Source organism: Lissotriton helveticus, chromosome 1_1 (assembly GCF_964261635.1).
Source record: "Lissotriton helveticus chromosome 1_1, aLisHel1.1, whole genome shotgun sequence".
Lineage (NCBI taxonomy): Eukaryota > Metazoa > Chordata > Amphibia > Caudata > Salamandridae > Lissotriton > Lissotriton helveticus.
The window spans coordinates 2,086,021,284-2,086,044,786 of NC_136057.1; the positions used below are offsets into that span (position 1 = coordinate 2,086,021,284).

Genomic DNA, 23,503 nt, shown 5'->3' on the forward strand with positions numbered 1-23,503 from the left:
TCACTGTAGTTCGATAGGCCTTCTTCTTTTATCGTATACTAAAATGACCAGCATGGATGCACTTGCTTTCTACTTGTGTTTCAGACTAGTCAGCCGGGAACCTTCTCTACTCTACCACTGTGGTATCTAGTCTTTTCCTCCTTTCGCAACCACTGTACACTTATTCAGCTGTGGTGAAAGGTTTACGCCCTCTGGAAATGCACGAACGGCAGCCCCACAGCGTGAGCAGACACATCCCTAGGATCATGTGTGGGCTGAGGTAGACATGTTCCAAACTCTGCCAGCTGAGGAGGGCCCGGGCGGATCAGAGGTGCTGGAGCGGCCCACGCCCCTGACGTCACGCTGCAGCTGCGCTCGCGCTCCTCCTCTGGCCCTTCGCCACTTGCCCCGGTCCCGTCTCGTGCCGGGCTCTGTGAGAGCTGCATCCAGGATAGACAATGGAGAGCGCGCGGCGAGGGGCAGCGGCAGCACAGTGCAGCGGGCACATTCAGTCCTATGGACCCGCAGCGCGCGCTCAGAGGGTCCGAGCTGCTGAGCTCTGAACGTGCGCTACCTGGACGGTAAGCCCCGGATGTGGCCGGTAAGTACAGGGCATAACTATGAGCGCTATTATGGGGGCACACGGGGCATGTCTAAAGCCTTCGAGTAGTGTGTGACTTAAATCCCAAGTTTCACAGGGCACATACACACAGTGGTTGGTTTTCCATGAGTTCAGGCAGGTATATGTGCCCTGAGACCGGGTTAACTCGCCCAGGGCCACATGTACAGCACAGTAGCGCGGCGATTGCAGGCTCCCAGGTGTGCAGCTGAAGTCAATTAGTGCTCACAAGTCAACTGCATAGAAAGACTGAGAATGACACGCAAGGCATGAAACTGATGAATGGATAGTTAGGCATGCACAAAGTGGGAAGGGTGATGTCTGTAGGCGGAAGTAGAGTGTACAAAATGAACTGCCGAGCACACGTAGGACATGCCTACCGGGAGGTTGTTGGCCACACAGAGGGCATTAGTACATATTGGGGAACATTTGAGACTACAGGTGAACGCATAACATGCATGCATGCACACGTTGTGCGGTGGAGTTCCACAATGGTATAGCAGGGATGTGACAAGTATACTCACATTTAGTGTGTAAAGGCCATGCATTCAGGGAGCTAGTGTGTAAACGGGGTATACTAGGGAATGGGGGTGCACATGGGAAGGCTTTTCTGGTAGATATGCGCTTTACAAATCATGTATAATAATAACAACATGGAGAACGACTCACGGCATCCGTGAATGCACGCAGGGAATATATCCAACATGCTTGTAAATTCACAAATGGCAAAACTAAACGGGGGTGGTGAGTACACATGGTATGTGTAGGATTTGCTTCAGAGTCGGGTGGTACAACAAGGACATAATCACAGTAAGCTATGTTAGTTGAAAGGGCAGCATTTAAGGGGGTAGGGAGTCTTGTCCCTCAATACTTTTAAAATATGGCATGGAATACAGTTGGCAGATCTATCTCTCAGGTTACACAGAATTTACATAGATTTACTGTCAGACTTCAGAGAAGCATGGTGCAAGGGTGCCTGCTTTGGTTTAGCCAGCGCACTGTGCACCAGCGCTAGACGTGTGCAATATTTTAGTTTATATGTCACATTTTTGCTCTGCCCTTTCAAGCAATTGAATGCAGCAAGTTGCCTTGCTACATTGCATTGCGTGAAATATTAATAAATCTGACCCTAAAACCTTATATTGAACTGCACCCTATCAGGTGATAGTAATTGTATGTTTGACAAGAGGCAGTAGAACTATCTCATTTGTCAAGTTAGATATACAGATTCATACCTTGAAAACTGAGTTACCTTGCATGAGACACAGATCTTAGAGCTCAAGCCTTGGAAAGTGGAATCACCTAGCAGGCGGCAAACAGCTGAGCTTTCTCTCAAGTTACACAAATGTCAGGTTGTCAAGCCTCAGACATCAGTATTACCCCTCATGTTACACTGTTCCAACTGCATAAATGATTAAATATAACCTGTACCAAGTTGAGGGGTCGCCCAGGGCCAAATGGAGTGTCAGGAAAAGACTGATATCTCCTCAGCTGAAGCTCATCCTCTGAGTTTCCTAACTACTCTCCAGCCCACCCTAACTGTTCTCTGTGATGGATTTCAAGGAAAACGTTGGTGAATTCTCGATTTATAAGCCTAATCTATCCAAACGTTTCAAAACAATACAGTTTTGGAAAAAAATGGCCAGAACATCTTGCATGAAATTCTTGACTTGGAATGTGTAATCTTTGTATACTAAAGGGCAATCTCTTCTTTGTCCTTCAATGAAAATCTGCTTGTTGATTCATTTTCCTCTTGGTATGTCTAGTGCAGGGGTATTGTATGCACACGCCCACAGACGCCATTCACAGCTGAAAGATAATATTGTGTGAGTATTACAAAGTGTAGAAGGATAACTGCCACCATAAAACCATTCCCGTATGTGGAGACACCTCTCCCAGCCACCTAGCCTTGAACGAAATTAGAGCTGGCAAGTTTAACATGCGGGTTTTAGCCCTTTTAAAGATAGCCTTTCCAAGATCCCTATCTCTTTGCCCCCAACACCAGTTTGTCGGGTTTTGTGGCGAGGAGATAGCAAGTGGGCAAAGACACCAAGAAAACTGGCTTGAAAATCCAACACAAATATTGGAGGGAGAACACACGAGTCACGGCCAGAGTTATGGATATGGATGTCCCCATGGAGGTGCGGTGGCATCTCTTGGGGGTGACAGGAGAAGGGACATGGCCTAAATTTCCCGAAATATGGCTGATGCTGGCATCTGGGGTGGCAAAACGGAATATTGGAAGGGTGTAGGGAGCTGACACTCCTCCCTGGGTAGCGGATTGGGAAACTGACCTCGACTGGTGTCAACAGGCCAAAAGAGTGATTTATCAAGCAGAGGTTGCTGCAAAAAATGGCAGAAGGTATGGGGCCTATGGGTCGTAGAGGGGTCAATAGAAGGCTATGTGAATGAAACTAATATGTACTGCATTCTGGCCACAGTATGGAATTGTATCTTTCCTGATTGTCCAGTTCTCCATATTAACTAGTCATATATACTTTACCATGACAATATTGATCATGACATATGCATACAATTGTGTTGGTATGCTGAGCAACGATTTACTAAATAGACTGTTAAAAAAAATTCAATACAAAGGAAAACCAAGGAAGGTGCATCCAAATGAACCCCACCCCTGAATCCAGACCTTTCCCACACATGCCTTACATGCTTCATGCAGCACTAACCTGTCTATGTCCCTCTCTGACCCAGGTACATGATGCACATGTAGGCAGATTGCTACTCTGCACGGTAACTTTCCACCTAGCCCCGGGGAAACTGAATGAACGCCCTTGACTGCATAGGTAATTAAATGCTACACTTCGGCCCGCCCTGGCACTTCCGAACACCACCGCCCTTAAGTCAGAAAAGGCCACCTCTTTTAAAACACGCTTTTATTATTATTTCTACAAAATGCGTCTAAAGAAATTTTATGTATGACGATTTGAATTAACATTGTGCTTTGATTTTGTAGCAGAAGGACCTGTTGACTAGTGGTGAAAATATGTCAATTATAGCCAGTAGACTTGATTAACCACCCATATCTAACTAACTTCAAGTCAAGAGGCAACTGGAAAGATCTTCAAAGATGTTGGTTGACGTCCAAAAATCCAGACTCTGCAACGGAATCCTGTAGAAACCGGTTGCAACTTTGAAGCTAGTTTGCAAAATGTTTTTGAGTGTAGCAAAGCGTGAATTTGCATTAAATCTAGCCATTTTAGCAGATGTTCCAGCGTTCCCTTTTATAGAAGAGTGAGTGAGTTACATTTTATATGTGCCTCAGAGGCGGGACCAGGGAATGCTCCGAGTGAGGGGGGGGGGGGGGGGCACCCGTGGGGTGGGGCGACACTGCCAGACGCGCCTGCTGAGCCTGGTCCCTGGCACACGAACGAAGGCTGTGGTTCGATGAAGCTCTCTACAGCACAGCGGACCCCCCCTGGGCGAGGCGGTGGCTGTAAATCACAGCTTCCTCCCGGGAAAGAGGCGGTATAAATTAATTAGTAAGGAGCCTTCACTGCAACGGCAGTCTGAGTGCGTAGAGTGCGAGCCTTCAGAAACAGAATACAACCAGCCGCAGATTTTATCAGTGGTCGAACGCGGGACACCCACAAAGATTTTGATGTGACGTAGAATCTTTATTTTTTTTAGCATAACTCAGAACAGTGCTCTGACACCTTCGGGTAAAGTCCGCGCTTTATAAAAATGCATAAAACAATTAAAAAAAATAAAGAGGAGTGCGAACCACTAAAGACTCGAGTCGGATGGGTGCCGCCCTGGCCCAGCTCGATGTCTTCTCGAACCCTCCAGACCAGCAGTCGTGTGGCTTCTACACCAAGACGGTCATATCTCAGGCACTAAGAACTAACGACAAAGCATTAGCCTTTGAGGTGGAACCGGAGACAGAAAAAGATACACATCTAGTGCATACTGCACAATTTGAAACAAGAAAACTTTTGATCAATCCCAGCAGCAGTGCTCGCAAATTGTGTGATTCTCTGGACATATTTTATCATCACATATATAGAGTATATGTATATGTGACCACTGAGTTGCTTCTTAGTTCACCAATAGCATTGTTGTCAAGACAGGAGGGCAGGCATTTTCTTAATTAATGATTACAAAAATCACTTTTTACAAATACCTCAATGCATTGATATAATCTAATGTACTGCAGTTAGAATTGAATCATACAAAATAAATATACTTTAAAAAAAATGACGCATACACCATTATGTGTTTACATGCTGTTTGTTGCATGATTTGCAAAATACACAAATGGCAAATAATTTTAGGCTCGGCTCGTGCACTGGCGCTAGAGCAAAGCCAGACTCTTGGCTTGGTTCTCCCTAATATTGTTGGGTGTTCCACCTCAAAAACATGGGAGAGGAATGCTTGCAATTTGGGGAGTTAATGTTCTGTAGCATAACATCCCTTTCGTTGTCACTAAAGGTCTTTACAGACCTAAGGGCTCACACAGAAGTATTTCTGGGGCAACCCCACGTGTAACAGTGAGCAAAGATTGACAAGTTAAATGGAGTACAGCTGCGCGTGCGCCCCTATCCTATTCTCAGTTTCGATGTCTGGAATCCCAAAACTTGTTATTTATGAGGAAATGCGAGTTCATTTCCAGGCCTCTACTGTGGAATGTGTGTATATCTATCAGCGGTAAATAGTGTTGTGTTTAGTGTAAACAAGTTCTAAGCTTGAAAGTCACGCACAAGGCCTCCTCCAACCCCCACTATGTATTTGTTTTGGAATTAGTGGCACTCCTTTCATCCGGGTTCTTCTATTTTTTTTGTGGCAAATATAAACATAGCCAATCTATCAAGGTGTCAGGTGTTGGCTGCCTTTTTATTAGTTTATAATGCTATAAAAATTATGTTTCACATTTATAGTGTGAAGTGCCTCAAAAAATCAAACATTTTCAAGTGTATTCAGAGGAAATGTGGGAGCCCTTGAGAAAATTGTGTCTCTAACATTGGGCAGATTACAACAATATAGAAAACATAGGATCAAAGCTATGGTTTTCTAGGCATGCCTATGCTGATTACACATTTTAATATTTTAAATATTTGTTTGACATAGCACTCGGTATCCTATTTCTTCTCCCCGTTTCGTAGTTCTGAAAAAAAAAATCGGTGTTCTTTATGCAACTTTTTAATAAGGCTCATTTAGCAACCTCCCAAGTGTGAAAGTCCAAATCAGCTATGCTGGGCTTTGCACCTTCCAGTTGCAGTTTGCATACAGACCTCCACACAGCACGTGTGCAACTCGTTGAACAATCTGTGTATCTGCTTTATGGTAAAATTCACATGGCGGGTACAAACAGTAAAAAAAAAAACAAATATACCCATAACTATGAGATAGGTGAAATGCTATTTTTTCCATTAATTTCAAAATGACCGTGCAATGTCCCAGAATTCTGTGCTTTGTATGTAATTACTATAGCAAGGAAGCTGGCATTTTAATATAGAAAACGGTGACTGTTTCTAAACTTTGAGACTGGAATCCCGGCATATTGGGTTTATTTGAGTAATGTGGGTCCATACATTCTGAAATGTCTAAAACCCCACACTCCCACACCGTTGTTATAAAAATATAATGAAACATTTTTAAAATGCGTCTTGTATTGTTTTTAGATCTGGCCTAGACAAAGCTAGCTTCAAGTCCCACACCTTACCCCTCCCCCCCCAAAAAACCACAACAATATTAACATTTTCCTACATTCAATGGCTTTCCACCCAGGCCTATTGATCCATTGATTCGCTCAAGTGTCTTCTACATTTTGTTTTACTCACCAGAGGTCAACCCACTTCATTCATTGGATGTCTAGTACTGTGATTAGAGACATATTAAATTACCTGATCACACGTTCACAGCTGTCTGAAAAGCAATTTACTTCAGAGATTGGGCTGGTGTGCTTGAACTACTGAGCACCTAATTAATTTTTATATTGTTGATAGTTTTGCATTTTTTTCTTGCATATTGCAGATAATGGTAAACAGATGGGCAACCCTGGTTGTGAAACTGGTATCCTAACTTGTGGTTGGGCCCTAGCGTCATGCCGATCTAGCTTGTGCACAGAGGCCTGGGTCTGTCTCTGGTAATGCAAGGTCCATGAACCTACTATGTGACCTGGAGAAATGCACAAAGCGTTTCCTTTCAATGGGCGTTAGACTACTGTCCGTGTCCGCAGTTTAACAGGTAATGTGTCTGTGGTAGCTTAACCTGTTTTTTGTATTGTAAGTCTGACCAGGCCCTTTTTTCTGTGTCTGGGAGAGTGTGGTCTACTTACCCCTCTTATGTAAAGTTCAGTTGTAATGCGAACCCATCGCATCCTGTGTGCATGTTGAGTGCCTGTATCTGTAGTGAATATGTAACACATTTAAGGTAGTAGGATCCTGTGCGTGGTATGAATCTGAGTACTGAAGCCAATTGAATCCATTTTGGGTTCCCTGGGTTTAGCATGACACCAGATCAGTGATGAGGAAAGCTTTCCCAGACAGTGGAAGTGTATTCCCTATATTCCTGTTGCTGCAGGGTGGAGACCCACTCACTGAAGTGAAGGAGAATGGAGACAGGACTTTTCTTAGCAATTCGTTTAGTGCCTTGTTAGCAAAAGTTTTCTGATTAGTTCTTCCTGAGCACTTCTATTTTGTAGATCATATGGAGTGAGGGGTGTCAGTGCAGTCTATGTTGTTCATGGTAGGGTGATTTCTAGGGAGGGTCTGCTCTTTTCTTTGTCTCCAAATACTGCCTGAATTGCATAGAAGTCTGGCGGGCTGTTGAAAGAGGAAAGTAGGGTGCCTGCCCCTGTGGAAGCAGAGACTGTCCAGAAGCAGAAGTACAGCATGTTCCCAGTGCGGGGAGCACAGAGAGAAAGCCGAGTACCTCAAAATGATAAGCCAGAAGTGACCTGTACTGTAAGGGTTCTTTCGATCTCACTGAGCAATTCTTGTCAGAACTTCAAGACTTTGTCAAGAACAAGCATCACTGTGTTGATCTTTAATCCACTGAGAGGCCAAGAGCATTATCCGCTCCTCCTCTAAGGCGGAGGAGCATCGCTCCACTGCTTTTAAGCAGTGTAACTAAAGAAAAAATGAAATGATAATAACTCAATGTTATTACCATTTTATTTGTTCCTGCTGCTTTGTGGCCGGAGCGGGCGAGGCTGCTCTGCTCTCAGAGCAGGACAGGGCAGGAGTGGTTTGCCCACTCCAAGTGCACATGACTGTTTGGCTGGTCCTCTTGAGCCGACCAAACAGTCATGCGCACTTTGCATGTTCTCCACGCGGGCTGCATTACCGCCTGGGTGGAGAACATGCCCAGGCCCCCATTCCCTGTCTGAGTGCCGAACCACGGCGCTCAGACCAATCTCAATGCTGCAATGCAGCCTGGGTGCTTCTTGCTTTATGTTCCGGCCCAAGTCCAATGCGGAGGAGAGACGCGGCGATAAGGTACGTTAAAAAGCAATTACATTCCCACACCCTCACCCCTGCACCCTGCAGGCCACCGCCAATCCATGCCGTCCGCCACTGACAAAGAGACTGGTGCTGCTACCGCTGGCTTTAGGGAAAGGTGCCGTGTTGCCACAGAACCAGAAAGCCCTGATTGACCCAAAGGCTGCGACTTCTTAATGGATACTATGACGAATGACTCAGTGTGGAGATTGCAACTGCTGTACCTGAGCTCCTGTCTGCACCTAGCCAAGGAGGCTGCCTCTGCCAAAGACGAGTGCCACTGTGCAGGCATACCACTCTGACATTTTTTCCATGGATATACTCTTAGCTGCAGATCTGATTCAGTCTGACCATCAATCCGAGGCCAGGATTTCTAATCATCAGTTTAATGTGTGCTCAGTTGTCTTACATTTTCTTTCAGAAGCTAATGCATTATGATTAATATATTTGGAAATATGGTTGTGCTGCAGTACTCAAGTATGCAAGCTTTCTTCTTTTCTCATTATCTACAAAGTAATTTTGATATCTCAACCTCTGCAATTCACAAAATCACTGCGTTTGTGACTGCAAAATGGTTTTTGCGATCTACCAAACCCTTTTTGTGATTCAGTAAAAGGGTTCTGCGGAGCAGTATGGGTTTTTCTACTTGTTCTGAATCACAATTGGAAAAATACTTAAAGGGACATTCCTGCCTAATTACGACTCACAATGAGATGTGTGAATGAAAGAGTTACTGACTCCTTAAAGGAATTGAGATCTTAACGTGAAAGGGGAAACTGCCGCGCTGGAAAGCCTCCAGTCTGAGAGTTATGCTAGGTGTGCTCAGGGGGAGCAGACAGAGGCCCACAGAACCACTGCCTGCCCCTCCAGATGTGTTAGCAGATGGGAAACATTTTTTAAAAGCAGAAGGGATTCTTTTATGGAACACAAGCTGCTTGGAAAAAACCTTTCACACTTTTGGTAATACATACCGCAGGGATGGCACTTTGCAGTTGTTGGCAGCCCACTATTCCGTATTCGAAGCCTATCACATGGCGTCTCAATCTGTTACCTCCTTAGGCAGGTGATGCCCTGATCCTGTGTGAAGACAGATTTTGTGACATGACCTATTACGAAATAGGTTACTTCGCAAAATTCACAAATAGTCGACGTACAATTTGCATCCTCAGTTTGCAAACTGCTTCTTTGCACATCAGGGGCATGGTTTATTTGAGTGTATTCACAAAGCCATTTTGACAAATGTGATCAATTGTCTTCTAGTGTCTGATGTCCTGCGTTAGGGGAGTCATTCACTTGTGAATGTTCTCTGGCATTTGCCATGCATAATTTAAACCTAAACTCAATCTTGCAAACGTAAATGTGTTATTTTTCTCTGAAGAACTTCTAAAAAAGTGAAATGTAAAGCAGGAACTGTACAACAAAATCAGTGGGTGAAAACGCGAAGCGCCATAATACCAGTTGAGAGTTAATATAAAAAGATGTGATTTCGTGTCTAGCCTCTATGGCAATAGGAAATAATGCAGAATTGTTGGAGTGAGGCCATGTAGTCCTCATTGCATAATGGAATGTGCAAAAATGTACAGAAAGCACTACCAAAAGAAATGCAATCAACAATGGTTATGTCGATTTAGTAATGGTGATATTCATTACCCAGTTTCAATACAAAGATAATTCTATATAGGAATTGTAACATAGGCTGCCCAAACAATTGCATGCACAGTGCAGCCTGCCATTACATTGGTAGGTAATGTTCACCATTACATAGATGGTTGCGGTCTGCAATTACAATGGTAGCGACATCCTATCATTACAATGATAGGCACTGTCCGCTTTTACCTTGACAAGTAGTTTGCCGTTACGTTGATGGCTACAATCTCTAGCCTCAGCAGTCACACTCAGTTGTGTATGAGGGGTTCTGGAACATAACAGTACCTCCTACAACTTTAATTAAAGGATTGTAGTGTTTGACATTAAGTATCTTGACATGTTTGAATTCAATCTCCTGAAAGATGATCATTTTTAAAAGCCTGTATCTTTGAAGTCCTTTTCCCATTTACCCTCCAAGGGTCACCGTGTAGGTATTTCCTCCACACTCCACTGTGTTAGATCTTAATTTCCTTATCTGCTTTTCGTCCCTCCATTCTGACATTGTCAGGTCCCTTCAATTACAGTAATCTGTCCTCCCCGTCTCTTTTTTACTCCTGCCACCTTCTTCCCACACTATGCTGCGTCCCACACATTTATGCTGTGTTCTAGAGTATTTGTGCTCCACCGCTTTTTGTTGGCTCCCCTTTCCACTGCAAAGGTTTCAGTATTGTTTAGGTCTTCTGGGACCTTGTTTGTCACGCACCCAAGTCTTGACGTATCAAGGAAATATCCATTTGGGTAGCCCTTCAAAATCTTTGAGAAGGACATACTTATACTTCATGCTGATGCTTCATGCTGGGGCTTCAACACTACTAAAAGTATGAAGAGGCACATTGGCTCTTCTACATTGGCACCTCTGTATTTGGTTTGGTACAGATAGAACACTACTTTATGGTAAATATTCCCTATGCAGATTTGCAATAAACTCCCCATTTAGCTATGTAGCATTTCAGGAAATGTCAAAGGGAAAGCCACTGCTTTCCAAAAGTAAGAACACCTCAATGATTTCAATTATTTATTTCTAGACATATTTAGGTACTCTGGAATGCACATGGTTAAGGTTGTAATGCAGATTCCACTGGGAATTGAAGTTGTATATGTTATTTTCCAACATTTGCCAGCTTAAAAACAGTCTTCTTTATTTCCCATGCAGATGGGTAAGGTCGGGGAACATTGGTCACTATTTATACTTTTACAGGCAAGCTTTCAAAGGAGAATGAGAAGGAACAGCTAAGGAAATGTATAGATTTAGCTTCTGTACAGAAATGTTGGCATTACCCAGTAATCTCCAAAAGGACCACGATGCTTTTGTTTGGTGTATAGCCTGATCAAGTGTGCATCTAGAGAAGTTGCTAAGCCGGATATATACAGGAATGTTACCAAGTTATAATTGTCTGCAAATGACTTGGTATTGCCAACTAACACCCGCGGTTGCATCCTCCTGGCAAAAGACTTTCGTATCAGTGCTTCACTCAGTTTTTGGTCATGTTGAGATATTAGAAGTGTGTGACAGACAATTAGTACTCACAAATCTTTCCCGACTGCTGATATGTATACAGAGAAATTACATCCTGTTGATCACCCATGGAGACATAAAAAGTTTACAACACGTGTTGAAGTAATTGAGCCCTGTTTTAAGATGGGATTTGTCAGCCAACATACAAAAATCAAATGCCTCAGTCCTGTGTACATCACATTGTAATACATGGAACAAGTAGTTAGAGACCACTGAAAACATGGGTAATCTAAATCTATAGACCAAATAGATCTGGTAAAGGGAACTTTTCAAAACAACCTGACAGCTTAACCGTGCATAGATTATGTAAATATTCACCATAAATGCTGTAGTCTGAGAAAGGCCCATCAAATCATTGAAGGGTTGATTGGTGCTGAACATAAGGAATCCATAATAGAGAGCTTAAAATTGAAACAAAACCTTGTAAAAATAAATTAAAATAATTTATGTCTTCAACGAAGTCAAGAATATATATATTTTTCATTTATATCTTCAACAGCGCCGCCCATAATAGAAACTGATTCCGAAATAAATAAGTACAAGAATTCGAGGGGACCTGAAAGAATATGTAACCTGATGACTTTATTAAGTGTGTTCATAGTTGTTATAGTTATATGTTATAGCTTTTGAATATAAATCTGTCATTCATGACTCGCTGGCAAAAAGCACAAACGTTTAAACGTGTATTAAATAAACAAAAGAAACATGATAAAAGCTCGCACAGCTCTGTTTGTGTGATGTAAGTGAAACACGTGAAGACAGAAATCTAACGTTCACAACAGGCTGGGACTTAGTAGCATATCTCTGTGAACTGGTGTATCCTCAATGCATCGGATCTGCTACACCGGGAGTCACTTCAATGTAAGCACTATATTGGAGGTAACTGCACTGAGACGATTACCTTTACATCATGGAGCCTCTGCATTCTGGCATTTCATACATAAATGGTTATAAATGTATATTAGTAACAAAGTTTATCTACACATACCAATATATGTCCAAATAAGAAATATAAACGATTTTCTTTAGAAAAAACGGTAATGTTAAATATATAACAAATCAAAATAGATATTTTAAAATAAATACATCTAAAAAATGGTAAGCATTAAAATAATTAAATTATAAAAGTAAGAGAAATAACGCAAAAAACAGTTTAAAAGTATTATAAGGAAAAAGGACAAATATTTTAGAAATATATATCTAAGATAATACATAGAATAGAAAATGTAAGGCATGTAATAAAAGCAAATTAAGACAAAAATATATAAACAGCCATTGGCAGAGTCAGTAGTTCTCACCTTTGCTGCCGGCTGCTGACCTGTTTGTTTTGGCTATGTTTTATTTAGATAGCTGACATGCATGTGTATGCATGCTCGATCACCATGTTGCAATGGAGTATCTTACTTTTTTTGCAAGCAGTCTAGCCCTCACATAGCGAAGTTTAAAAAAGAAAAGAAATTTAGTTCCAAAAGTGCTACCATGCATGCATGTGAATGCATGTACTGTGGCCATTATGAAATATTTTAGATTTACCAATGCATGTGAAACAATTTAGCAAGCACTGGCAAAGATAAAATAGACGTTTACCAGTACCAGATAGTTGTCACCGGCTGAATGGTAGTAGGGACTATGTCCTGCGCTGTGGGTTGGCCAGTAGTTGGAGGAGCAGGAGTCCGGCACAGAGACACTGAACAGGGCAACAGAGCACTGGAAAGGTTATCACAGGGGGCTCCTTTAAGCCCCATGGAACCTTCTGCAAAATGTCACGGCTTTAAGGATAATCCACCCACCAAATGGCAACTTCGAAAAAATGCTGTCTGCCAGAGTCTGATGAAAAGCGTACTCTTCTATACTGTGGAGCCTATTCACAAACTGCACATTTAGTATTGCTACAGAACTACTACTCACATACCAAAATACGCAAAATGCAAACATGTGCAAAGTGCCAGCAAATACAGTAGCAAAATATCAGAAAGGCTTTTGTTTTCTCCTACTAAGAGCACCTTTTAAGAAGGAACAAATGGAACTACATAGAGCGGGGAATTCAATGATTGCATGTAAGTTAAGGCCCCTGCACAGCTTCTTATACCACATAATCTAATTCATTGCACTAAAATCCTTGTGGAGAAGGCCCTATAATATTTACAAAAAAATACAAAATGAAGCAGACTCTGGGGAGAAGACTCACCACAGGGACACATTAATACATTGGTGCAATTTAATTGACCCAATGGAAAGCTTAATTGCCAGCTAACAGTGCCCAGCCTAAATCTAGTCAACATGACTTTGTCCCATGTGGTGTCCCTCCAGGACAAGTATGGTTCCATATGGGGAGTATATTGCAGATTGCATATTCCCTAACATACATTTTGGCTACTTCAAGTGCCTCTCTGCACAGTGTATTCCTGGTTATGAAAGCATTCTGGACCCAAGATAGATCAGGTTTGGTAATACCCATGAGGGCAAAAAAGAGCTTAAATCTCCCTAAATCGATAATTTCCTGTTTCATGTAAGTCAGCCATGGGATATGTAGGGCTCTATCACCTGGCAAGGCAATCAAGAATCACCTTCCTGTTCAGGCCTGCATGCTGGTTCACCCAAATGGCACACCAGAGTACCAAGGGGCACATTTAATAGAGTTCTTAATTAACTGAAAACCAAGCTTCTGATGAACAGTATAAAAGGCACATGATAAAGGAACACCCAGAAGGCGATGCAGCACCCTGTTCTCTTCGACCTGGAGGTCAGAGATGTTGCAATAGCCCCAAATGTCAGCCCCATAGGTGAGGATGGGGAGACATTTGCTCCTAAATACTTTCAACAAGGGGGCCATGGGCTTTCTACCTATGCACGAGGCTGAATCTATAAATGTAACCTGTAGCACCTGAGAACCTTTAGCCTGTTTTGTGCCTACAGAGGCCCCAGTTGCCCTTGGCATCAAGAACCACCCCCAGATAAGACAACTCCTGTGTGGAAGCAACCTGGTGGCTTTGAAGATAAACACTTCCTTGTTTCTGAGATTTGGGCCCACACAACACGGTGTAAGTTTTAGAATGGTTGGTGGTTAGGCCCAGGGACCCCATGAAACTAAAATATTTCTGGATGAGGATGTTTAGATTCATGTGTTCTACCCATTTTGACTGCGTCATCTGTGTAAAGTAACGCAGGGACGTTTTTCCTGCCCACTATCGGTACGTCCACCATACAGGCAGGTAGAGTCTCCTCAAGGTCACTAATATATAGCAGGAAGAGAATGGGGGCCAGTACACACCCCTGACGGATGCCTGTCCCCAGCAGGAAACTTGGGGTGCGTTCACCAGCAGGGTGGTTCCAAACAGACGCTGATAAGCTAAAGTGAAGTGCACACAGGAAAATATCTAGCCCGGGGCCCACCCCTAGATCGCTCAACATGTCCCACAACTTTGAAGCAACCACACTGGCGAAAGCACTAGTTAGGTCCACGAAGGCCAGGCAGATGGAGGCCTGCTTGGCGATGATATACTTGCTAATGAGCAGGTGTAAATTAAAACATTGCTCCAACATGCCCACCCCGCACGGAAGCCATAGTGAACCTCCGATAGTGTGTTAGATAGACTCCGCAACCAAGGTCAACAAAAAGTTCAATACAACTCCCCAGAGTACAACAGAGATATTGGAAGTAACAGCTTGGGAACTGCTGGTCTCCTTTTTTTAAAATGACAATGGTGGTGGTATGCCATGATTCTGGAAGATCACAGTGAGTAAAGGCATTAAAGCAATTGCAAAGCAATGGGGTGACAGTTCCGGGCAGACTTATACACGTCCATAGGGATCCCGTTGGGGCCTGGGGCTTGTTAGATGGAGACTTAGTGATGGCCTCACAGACCTCTTCCAGAGTAAATCTAATGAAGATTAAGTAGGCAACTTCAGCCTTCTGAGACACCAGTGGCATTCCAGAATGATATGAAGCACTGTGTGGCTCTCCCAAGCCTCTGGGCTCATTGTAGTAATGGCTAAGTTGTCACTGGATCCCAAGGAACTGATATCCTTGATGACCCTCCTGAAAGACATAGGGTGCTTTTTCCTGAATGACTGTACCAATCTTCCACAGTGCTCCATTTTAATTTTTTACACCTGTTTTCAAAGCACTTTTGTACACCTCTGTATTCTTTGTTTTTTGCCAGTCTCTAGGTGAGTTATTTATTAAAATTAAATACATGTATATTTCATTTTTTAAATAACACTTTTAAACATTTAATAAAATATAAAAATTAATTAAATGCATTTTTATTACACTTTACTGAATAATAGGAATAAAAATTGATAGTGAGTGCAGGATTGCTTAAAGATATTTGAAATAATTGTAATTTTAAGTTATTTTTTATTTATTTAATTATGTGTTACACATTTAATTTGTTGAGTTATTGTGCTGTGACATTTTGGGGCTGATTACGATGTTGGTCGGAAAGCCTCCGACCGTTCGTCGGAAGCTTTCTGACCGCGAAGGTCGGTTTGCGGTCCGACTGCCGTATTACGATGTCAGTGGTCGGACCCTGAATCGGCCAGTCATTCCCCCGCAGTTATGACCTTCTCTCAGAGTTTTCTGGCCAGTTGGAACCTCACCGTAATCCCCTATTGATGGCTTTTCCGCAGTCGAGATTACGATGTCGGTTTCCCACAGCCTTTCCATGCTGGCCTTCCTGACATGGAAAGCAGGGCCCCTTTGCATCCGCGGGCTACAGTTAATGGCCAAGGGGGTACCTAGGCTGCCCCCTGTAACTCCATGCACTGTGTGGCAGGCACCATGGGGTACCTGCCACAGGGTGTAGGGTTTTACATACACCCCCATTTCTTTATGGGAGCCTGTATTACGGCTGGTTTACGGCCTTAACACAAGCTCCCATAGAGATATGTGTGTATCCGACCAAACAGTGTTCGGTCACATCATAATCACGCGGTTGGCACTGCCGACCGGAGGTCGGACGGTCCAGAGTCTGAGAAGTTGTCGATTGAAAGGCAACTCCGACTGACATTGTAATAAGTCCTTTAATGTTTTTATTTTTTCTAGTTCTAGATTGAGAATTATTTTAAGTTAATTTACAATAAATTATTTGTAATGTTTTAAATTTTTTTAATTAAACTTTATTGTTTTCTCCTATGCTTACCACATAGAGATCTCTGCCCTCATGCCAGAGACTTGTTGCCTATGTGTGAAAATGTACTGGCAGGACCTTTACATCTTGTCATTGAGGGTTTCATGACATTTCAAGGTTTCTAATTGTCACCTTAACCCGTTGCGTGAGCGCGTCGGCCAACGGCCGTCGCGAGCACTACCTCGGTAGTGCTGCGCACGTCCATTGGCTGACATGACACCGCCCACTCAATAAAACTCCCACACTGCGGTTAAAGAGTTTAGCCCGCGATCTTAATATGGGCCCATATTTCATGTTACTAATTATGTATTTTTTTTTATATGACATGGTTTGTTAATTGGCTTCACTATTCTTTCAAAGAATTTGGAGCATTTGAGCATCATCCGTTTAGTATTCATTGTTTGCCTGAAACTGCAGATAGGCGCTTTGAGAAGGGGGTGTTTTTGTTGATAATTGCACCAATATTTAAAATATGTTTTATATAACAGTGTGTATTATTAGAAGGAAAGGCAATTATTGTAAGGAAATTTAAATCATGCATTTTACAATGTGCTTTGCTTTTGTAGTACATTGATAGTATACAATAGGTTTAACAAGACATATATAAAGAAAGAAAACAAAGTGCAATTTAGGGACAGTGTCATTTAGTTACTGAATGCTCTGCTTTCAAAATTATTATTTTCACACACTAGCAAGGATTCATTGGTAAATTCTTATTTCAATGATGGTTCTGCAAGGTTAGCTTATTAAGTGTGCTTAATAAGGCTCTGAAAGCAGCACAATCACTGTGAAAACTTTTTTATCACCAGAACTAAAGGAAAAATGAAATGCTGCATTAACCATCAACTTAATGTTTTATATTTGTTTAGGGAAGTTAAATATTCTACAAATAAATTCAGGAAGTAATTCACAGTTAGACCTCTTTCTTGTGAAATAGCAGCTTTGAACCATTGCCATTATTGTATAAACATATGTATGTAAAAGCGCGCATGGCACCAGCCAGTTACCTGTTTCATGAAGTCTTCCTTTCCCAGAACAGAAACAATGAGAATAAATTCCAAGTCGCTCCAATAGAGAAATTCAAGAACAATTCACAGCATAATAGGATCTTAAAAATAAAATCTATGTTGGTGTTATCCCAAAAACACTGAGCAAGGCAGGGTAAAGAAGATTAACAAATACATCACGTGCGCAAGCGACTTTGACGTATATGCACTGGAATGTCCATGAGGCCTTAAATATATCGGAAGCACAAAGTTACAATTGAAACTTAGAATTCGCCAGCAATTGCGAGCTGTAGCAAATCGAGACTTCAGCTATCCCGTGGTGAGACATTTCCACGAAAAACATAACAGCAATTGTAGCCTGATACAGTTCTATGGCAAAGACAGGGTCCTGACGCGCCTTAGGAGTGGCGACAGAGAAAAACAACTACGTATCTTAGGATCAAGGTACATAAACTTAATATTAAGATACCTAATGAACTGAACAGTGGAGAGGAACTGGCCACACACATAGGATGTTAACACCACTGAGGTCACGCAGATACAGCTTTCCCTCAGTTTCTGATTTTATTCTGTATCTGGTCACACATTATTCACTTTAGTCAATTGTATAAAGTAAGGGCAGGATATTAATTAGAGGGGATTTGTCAGTTGGAGTGCTCACGGAACAAACTTTGTTTGACATGCTGCCTCTGAAGAAAGAGTGTTAACTCTGAAACGCGTCAGGCAAGGCGTGTACTGATTAAATTACTTGTGCTGCACGAAGGTTGTCCCAGTGCTTTTGAAAATCTTGCTGGGAGTGCTATCCAAAAGGGCAACTTGTGAAACTTGATATATATATATATATATTGCACTTTCCATCGGTACTTCGGATTCTTCCAAAACACGGACCACGGATGTATTTCTTTAGTGATTTATTAGGATGCCGCCATAACGCGTTTCAACTCACATGACATTGTTGTGGTAACTTTTTTTCTTTTTTAAAGTGACATTGTGCTTACGTGTGCATACAGATAGCGACCGTCATGACCATGGAAGTAATACTTAAATTGTAGTTTTTCAAAGTATACTTACAATGACATGTTTAAAATACATTACAGTTGAGATGCTAGCCTGAATACCAGTATACGTCAATCCAATTGCATTTACGTGTGGCAGATAAATATTTCAATAACTAAATAAATACTTACATTTTAAAATATTTTGTTTTCCATGTCGTCATTTTTTAAGATATTGATGCCTGAAATCATTTTTGCTGTAGAGCTAGAATATATATATTTCTCACATAATCATGCTGCTGGCTTCATCACTTTAATCCATTATATACATAGATCAAAATATTATCGCACAAAATTCAAGCAATGTGCAAATTGTGTATATACCATGGCATAGGAAGTTAATGAAATCTAATCTTCTCGTTTGGAATGACAGTCAAAAAGTGCTCTAAGTGCTGGTGAGTCTAAGTGTTTAAGTGCAGTGGCAGTTTATTGCTGGTGAATATTTAAGACTTTATTTTCCTCAGTTTGTCATTATCCGCTTATCAGTAATATTATCAGTAATATCTTAGTTGCTTCGACTAGTCGTACTGGGACAATAGTGTATATGTCGATAGGAGTTTGAACATTAGTTCTTCCACAAATCTTGGTTTAAAAAGATCTCTATTTTATTGTTTTGTTGTTTTGTGGATTGCATCCATCAGACCTCATGCTTTTAAGATATGTTAGTTTAGCGTGAGTAAAATGCAGATGTAATATTTGTTCTTCGCTATTTACTTGCAATGGGTATGACTCATATGTATATATTTCGTACAATGGATAGAATACGTATACATCTATAAATCTATAAATATGTAAAAATATATATAAATATCATAAAACATCCAGTACAAAATTTAAATATAGTCATTGGTAAAAACCATATTACATTTGTGATAACCAGATCTCTCATCATGTGTTATATAGGTCTAGAGGCAGGTGTGTAGATCCTCTGTAATGTTCAGCCCCCCCCCTGGCTGTTTTGATTCCATCTCCAAAATATATCTGGTTTCTAACTTAAGTAGTTTTCCCTCCCTGTTGCCTCCTCTTCTACTTGCAGGTACTGAATCTATAATGAAGTATTATAAATACTCACTCTTTTAGGTATGGTGTTCCCTGAAGTGTCTGACAACAGGACATGTGTTGTCCTGGTTGTTGATAGCTCTGATATGTTGCAATATTTGCTTGTGGGCTAGGAGTTTTGTGCTCCCTATGTATTGTAGACCACACGGACAGACCAGGACATAAATTACATATTCTGTTTTACAAGTCAGAAGTTTGTTGATCTTTTGTTTCTTGGGGCTAAAAGGGGTTGTGTATGTTGTTGTGTTGATCCCCTGCTGGCAAGCTTTGCTTACTTTGTATTTAAAAAATCCATTGTGTGTTTTTAGCCAGCTGCAACTCTCTATTAACTCTGAGTTAGTTTTGACCAGTTTATCTCGCATAGAGGGTGCCCTACTGTGAGTGATTGAGATATTGCTAGGTAACGTGTTTCCTATTATGGGGTCATCTAGTACCAAAGGCCAATTGCGTTTGAAAATATGACATATTTCCTTGTGTTGTTTACTGAATTCCATGATTATCCTGAACTCTTGTTGTTTAGTTGTTGTGGAAATATCATATTGTTCTGACTCAGTGATTGCTTTTTTGTGTTTATCTTGAATCTAGTTAAATCTGTCAATTATAATGGATTTGGCAATGGCACATTGTATGATCTTGTATGAATAACCTCTTTGTAGGAACCTGATCTTGCTTTCTTCATAAGCCTGTTTGAGAGTTACTTGATCACTATTCACTCTTCTGAGCCTCAGCATTTCCCCATTGGGGATGCTGTTTATCAAATGTCTTGGGTAGGCACAGCTGGCATGTAGGGTCGCATTGCCTGCTGTCTCTTTATGATAGAGCTTTGTTTTTATCTTGTTGTTTTTTACATACACCTACATATCTAGAAATCTTACTGAGTCTGCATTGATTGAGGCTCTAAAATGTAGGTTCAATGTGTTGTCATTGATGGTATTAATGAACTCCTGCGCTTCTCGGTGTGAACCCTTCCATACTAAAAAAAGGTCGTCGATATTGCGCAGCCATATCACAATGTTGTATTGTACCTGTTCTTTGTATTTGACTCTGAGTACCAGCTCCTCCCACTAGCCCATGTGTAGACATGCATAACTGGGGGAGAAGCTGGCACCCATGGCTACACCTCTAGTTTGTTTCTACAGCATATTGCTGAACATAAATACATTATTGTCTACGCAAAATGACACCATTTCAATTAACATTTGGCTGTGCTGCATCAGCTGCTCGGATCTTTTGGACAAACATTGTTTTAAAGCGTTCAAGTCATCACAATGTTTTATGCTTGTATAAAGCGAGGTAACATCCAGCGCAATTAAAAGATAGTCTTTTTGCCAGATGCAGTCTGTCAGTTTGTTAAAAAAGTCACTGGTTTCACGCACATATGAGGGTAAAGCGTAGAGATATCCTTGTAAAAAATAGTCCTAATATTGTGATGTGTGTTCTAAAAATCCATTGCGGCCGAAATGATTAGCCTTCCCGTTGGGTGGTGAGAGTCTTTATGGATTTTAGGAATGAAATAGATTGAAGAAGATACTGGATGGTCATTTCTTAGATAGTTATGTTATTCATTGGTTATTAATTCTTTGGTTCTCCAGGTGGTTAGCTTAGCTTTCTATATTTTGTATATTTGCTTCAGTTCTGACCCGTTACTCTTGATGTGACAAGATTGCTCGCTCAATTGTGATAAAGCCTCTTTGATGTAAACTTTCTTAACCCATATGACAGTTTGCCGCCTTTGTCAGCATTTCTGATGACAATAGAGCTTTCTTTTTCAAGTCGATTTATTAGTTTGTGATATGACATGTTCTGTTGGTTGCATTTGTCCTTGATGTTTTGGGCTTTGTAATGTAAGCGTTTGAGTTGGGTAGTGATCTGTTTGTTGAACATATCTATTGAGTCTCGCACCATTATGGGGTCAAATGTGGATTTGCCTCTAAATGGTGTGGCTGTAGTTGGTTCTGTGTTTGCGCTTATATCTGAGATCTCCACGGTTGTTTGTTCTGACCTATTATCTTGCATGTCAGATATATGGCCTTCTGCCCATAGTTCTTGTAGATCCAATAACAATGACCTATCACCGTCTGCTGGAGTGGTGGGATTTCGATATTCTTGTCTAATCTCATGTGTTCCAACTATAGGAGGAGTTCCTCCTTTATTTTTTAGCATATTGTATTTCCTGAGCTTCAACTTTCTAATACACTTATATACATTCATTCTGGGCAATAGGATAGTCCCAAGCTCAGTATTTGTTCCTCTGCTTTAGTTACATTTATTTTTGCCAGGTTGATGATGCTTCGATTATTGTCAGTCAATGTGTCTGCTTCTAACCTTGTTTCCATCTCCCTATTGCTTGTCTTCTGCGTCTTGTAGTGTTGCCAATATGCGTTCCTCCTCTGCCTATGTTAGTAGTTACTGTTGTTGTAGTTTTGGCCTGTGGGTTTCTTGGGCGTAGTGTTGCCCTGCGGTCCATGACTAAAACATTTAATTCATCACCTGGGGTCGGTTTGTTTCGTAGGGAGTTTGTGTTAGTATCCCTCAATTCTGAATCTGAGCCACTTTCTGGTGCTGAGCTTAAATCTGAATTGGATGTTTGCACAGTTGAGTTATTGCTTCGTGAAGTGCTCAGTGTTTGTTCATCTGTTTTTTTGGCCTTGATACCTCTCATTACATCGTATTTTTGGGAAAATTAAAAAATTTGTCCCAACTCATAGTCATTTTTGTTGTGCAAGAATTTATATGCTTTCCTATCTCTTATCTTGTCCTCTTCCTTTTTCAGATGTGCTGCCATTTCTTTGCTTATTTTTAGAATTTGTTCACTTTGTCCATTGCTGTCAATCCCTTCATTTAATTTGTCTATTTGTTCTACTAAGGAGGCTCTAACCACATCTGCATATTTAATAAGAATTAATATCAATTTTCTAGAAGATTCCAAGTTACAATCCTCTCATTCTTGCATCATTAGGGGGTTTGGATTTTTGTAACTTGGGGCAATGAAGATTCTTAAACCTCATGGTATTCTTCCTACGTCAATGTATCTCTGCATATATTACATCATATTAATTGTGTTAATATTTTTAATACATTACGATGAATATTTATACAGATATATATTTTCATAGTAATTCTAAATATTAAAGTATTAATATTGTATAAAAGAAATATTTTTATTAATTATGTTAAACTATGTATAAATATTTATATACATGCAAACACACACACACATATATATATATTATATGTAAATGAGTGTGTGTGTTTATCCAAAAAGTATTTATATGTAATATGGAATTTTAGTGGAATATAATTAATTTACATGATGTGAAATGTATCCATTAACATATTTAATATTTACAACTTTAAACTATTTCTATTACAAAATTAACATTTCTTTCTATGTTTATACTTTGTTAGTGTTAACAATATTTTTTTGTGATGTTCTTTGCTGCCCATTCTAAGTGTAGAGGCACGATATTGTGTAAACAATATTTTTGACATATAGGCCCTGATTATGATGTCGGTCGGAATTGCCTTTGACCATCATCGCTGCAGATTGGGAACCAACCGACCTCACATGGTGTGGTCGCAAACTTCAATTTTTCAATGGTAGCTTGTTCGGCGGGCCAAACCGCCCGCAGCACAAGCTCCCATTGAAAAATGTAAGTTTTGAAGCATCCCTCTCAGTGCCTTCCACACGGTTTAGGGATATGAGGTGCCCCCCAGGATCACATGTGGAGGGCCAGGGGGGAAGGGGACCCCCAAAGACACTTTCCGACAGTTCCATGTCATAAAGGCCAACATGGAACTGCTGTCGGAAAGTGCCATCATAATTCCGACAGCGGAAACGCATCTTTAAGGGATTATGAGGCCTTTCTGACTGGCTGACAGGCTCTTTGAACCCGTCAGAACCGAGTCGGATTCCTCTGGCTGCCATCATTATAATATAGCGGTCGAACTTTAAAGCTACAATGTTCAACAGCAGTTCCATGTTGGAAAGGCCGACATGCAACTGCTGTCGGAAAGTGCCATCATAAT

General features: G+C 41.1%; 1 protein-coding gene across 1 annotated transcript in view; it reads left to right on the top strand.

Moving 5' to 3' along the window:
• The first annotated feature begins 380 nt into the window (after positions 1-380).
• The window catches only part of LPAR3 (lysophosphatidic acid receptor 3), a 201,549-nt gene continuing 178,426 nt past the window's right edge, over positions 381-23,503 (top strand). Inside the window, exon 1 of the mRNA XM_078659271.1 lies at positions 381-580. Coding sequence (XP_078515397.1) covers positions 572-580 — 9 coding nt within the window. The 5' untranslated portion in view covers positions 381-571. The remainder of the gene's footprint in view (positions 581-23,503) is intronic.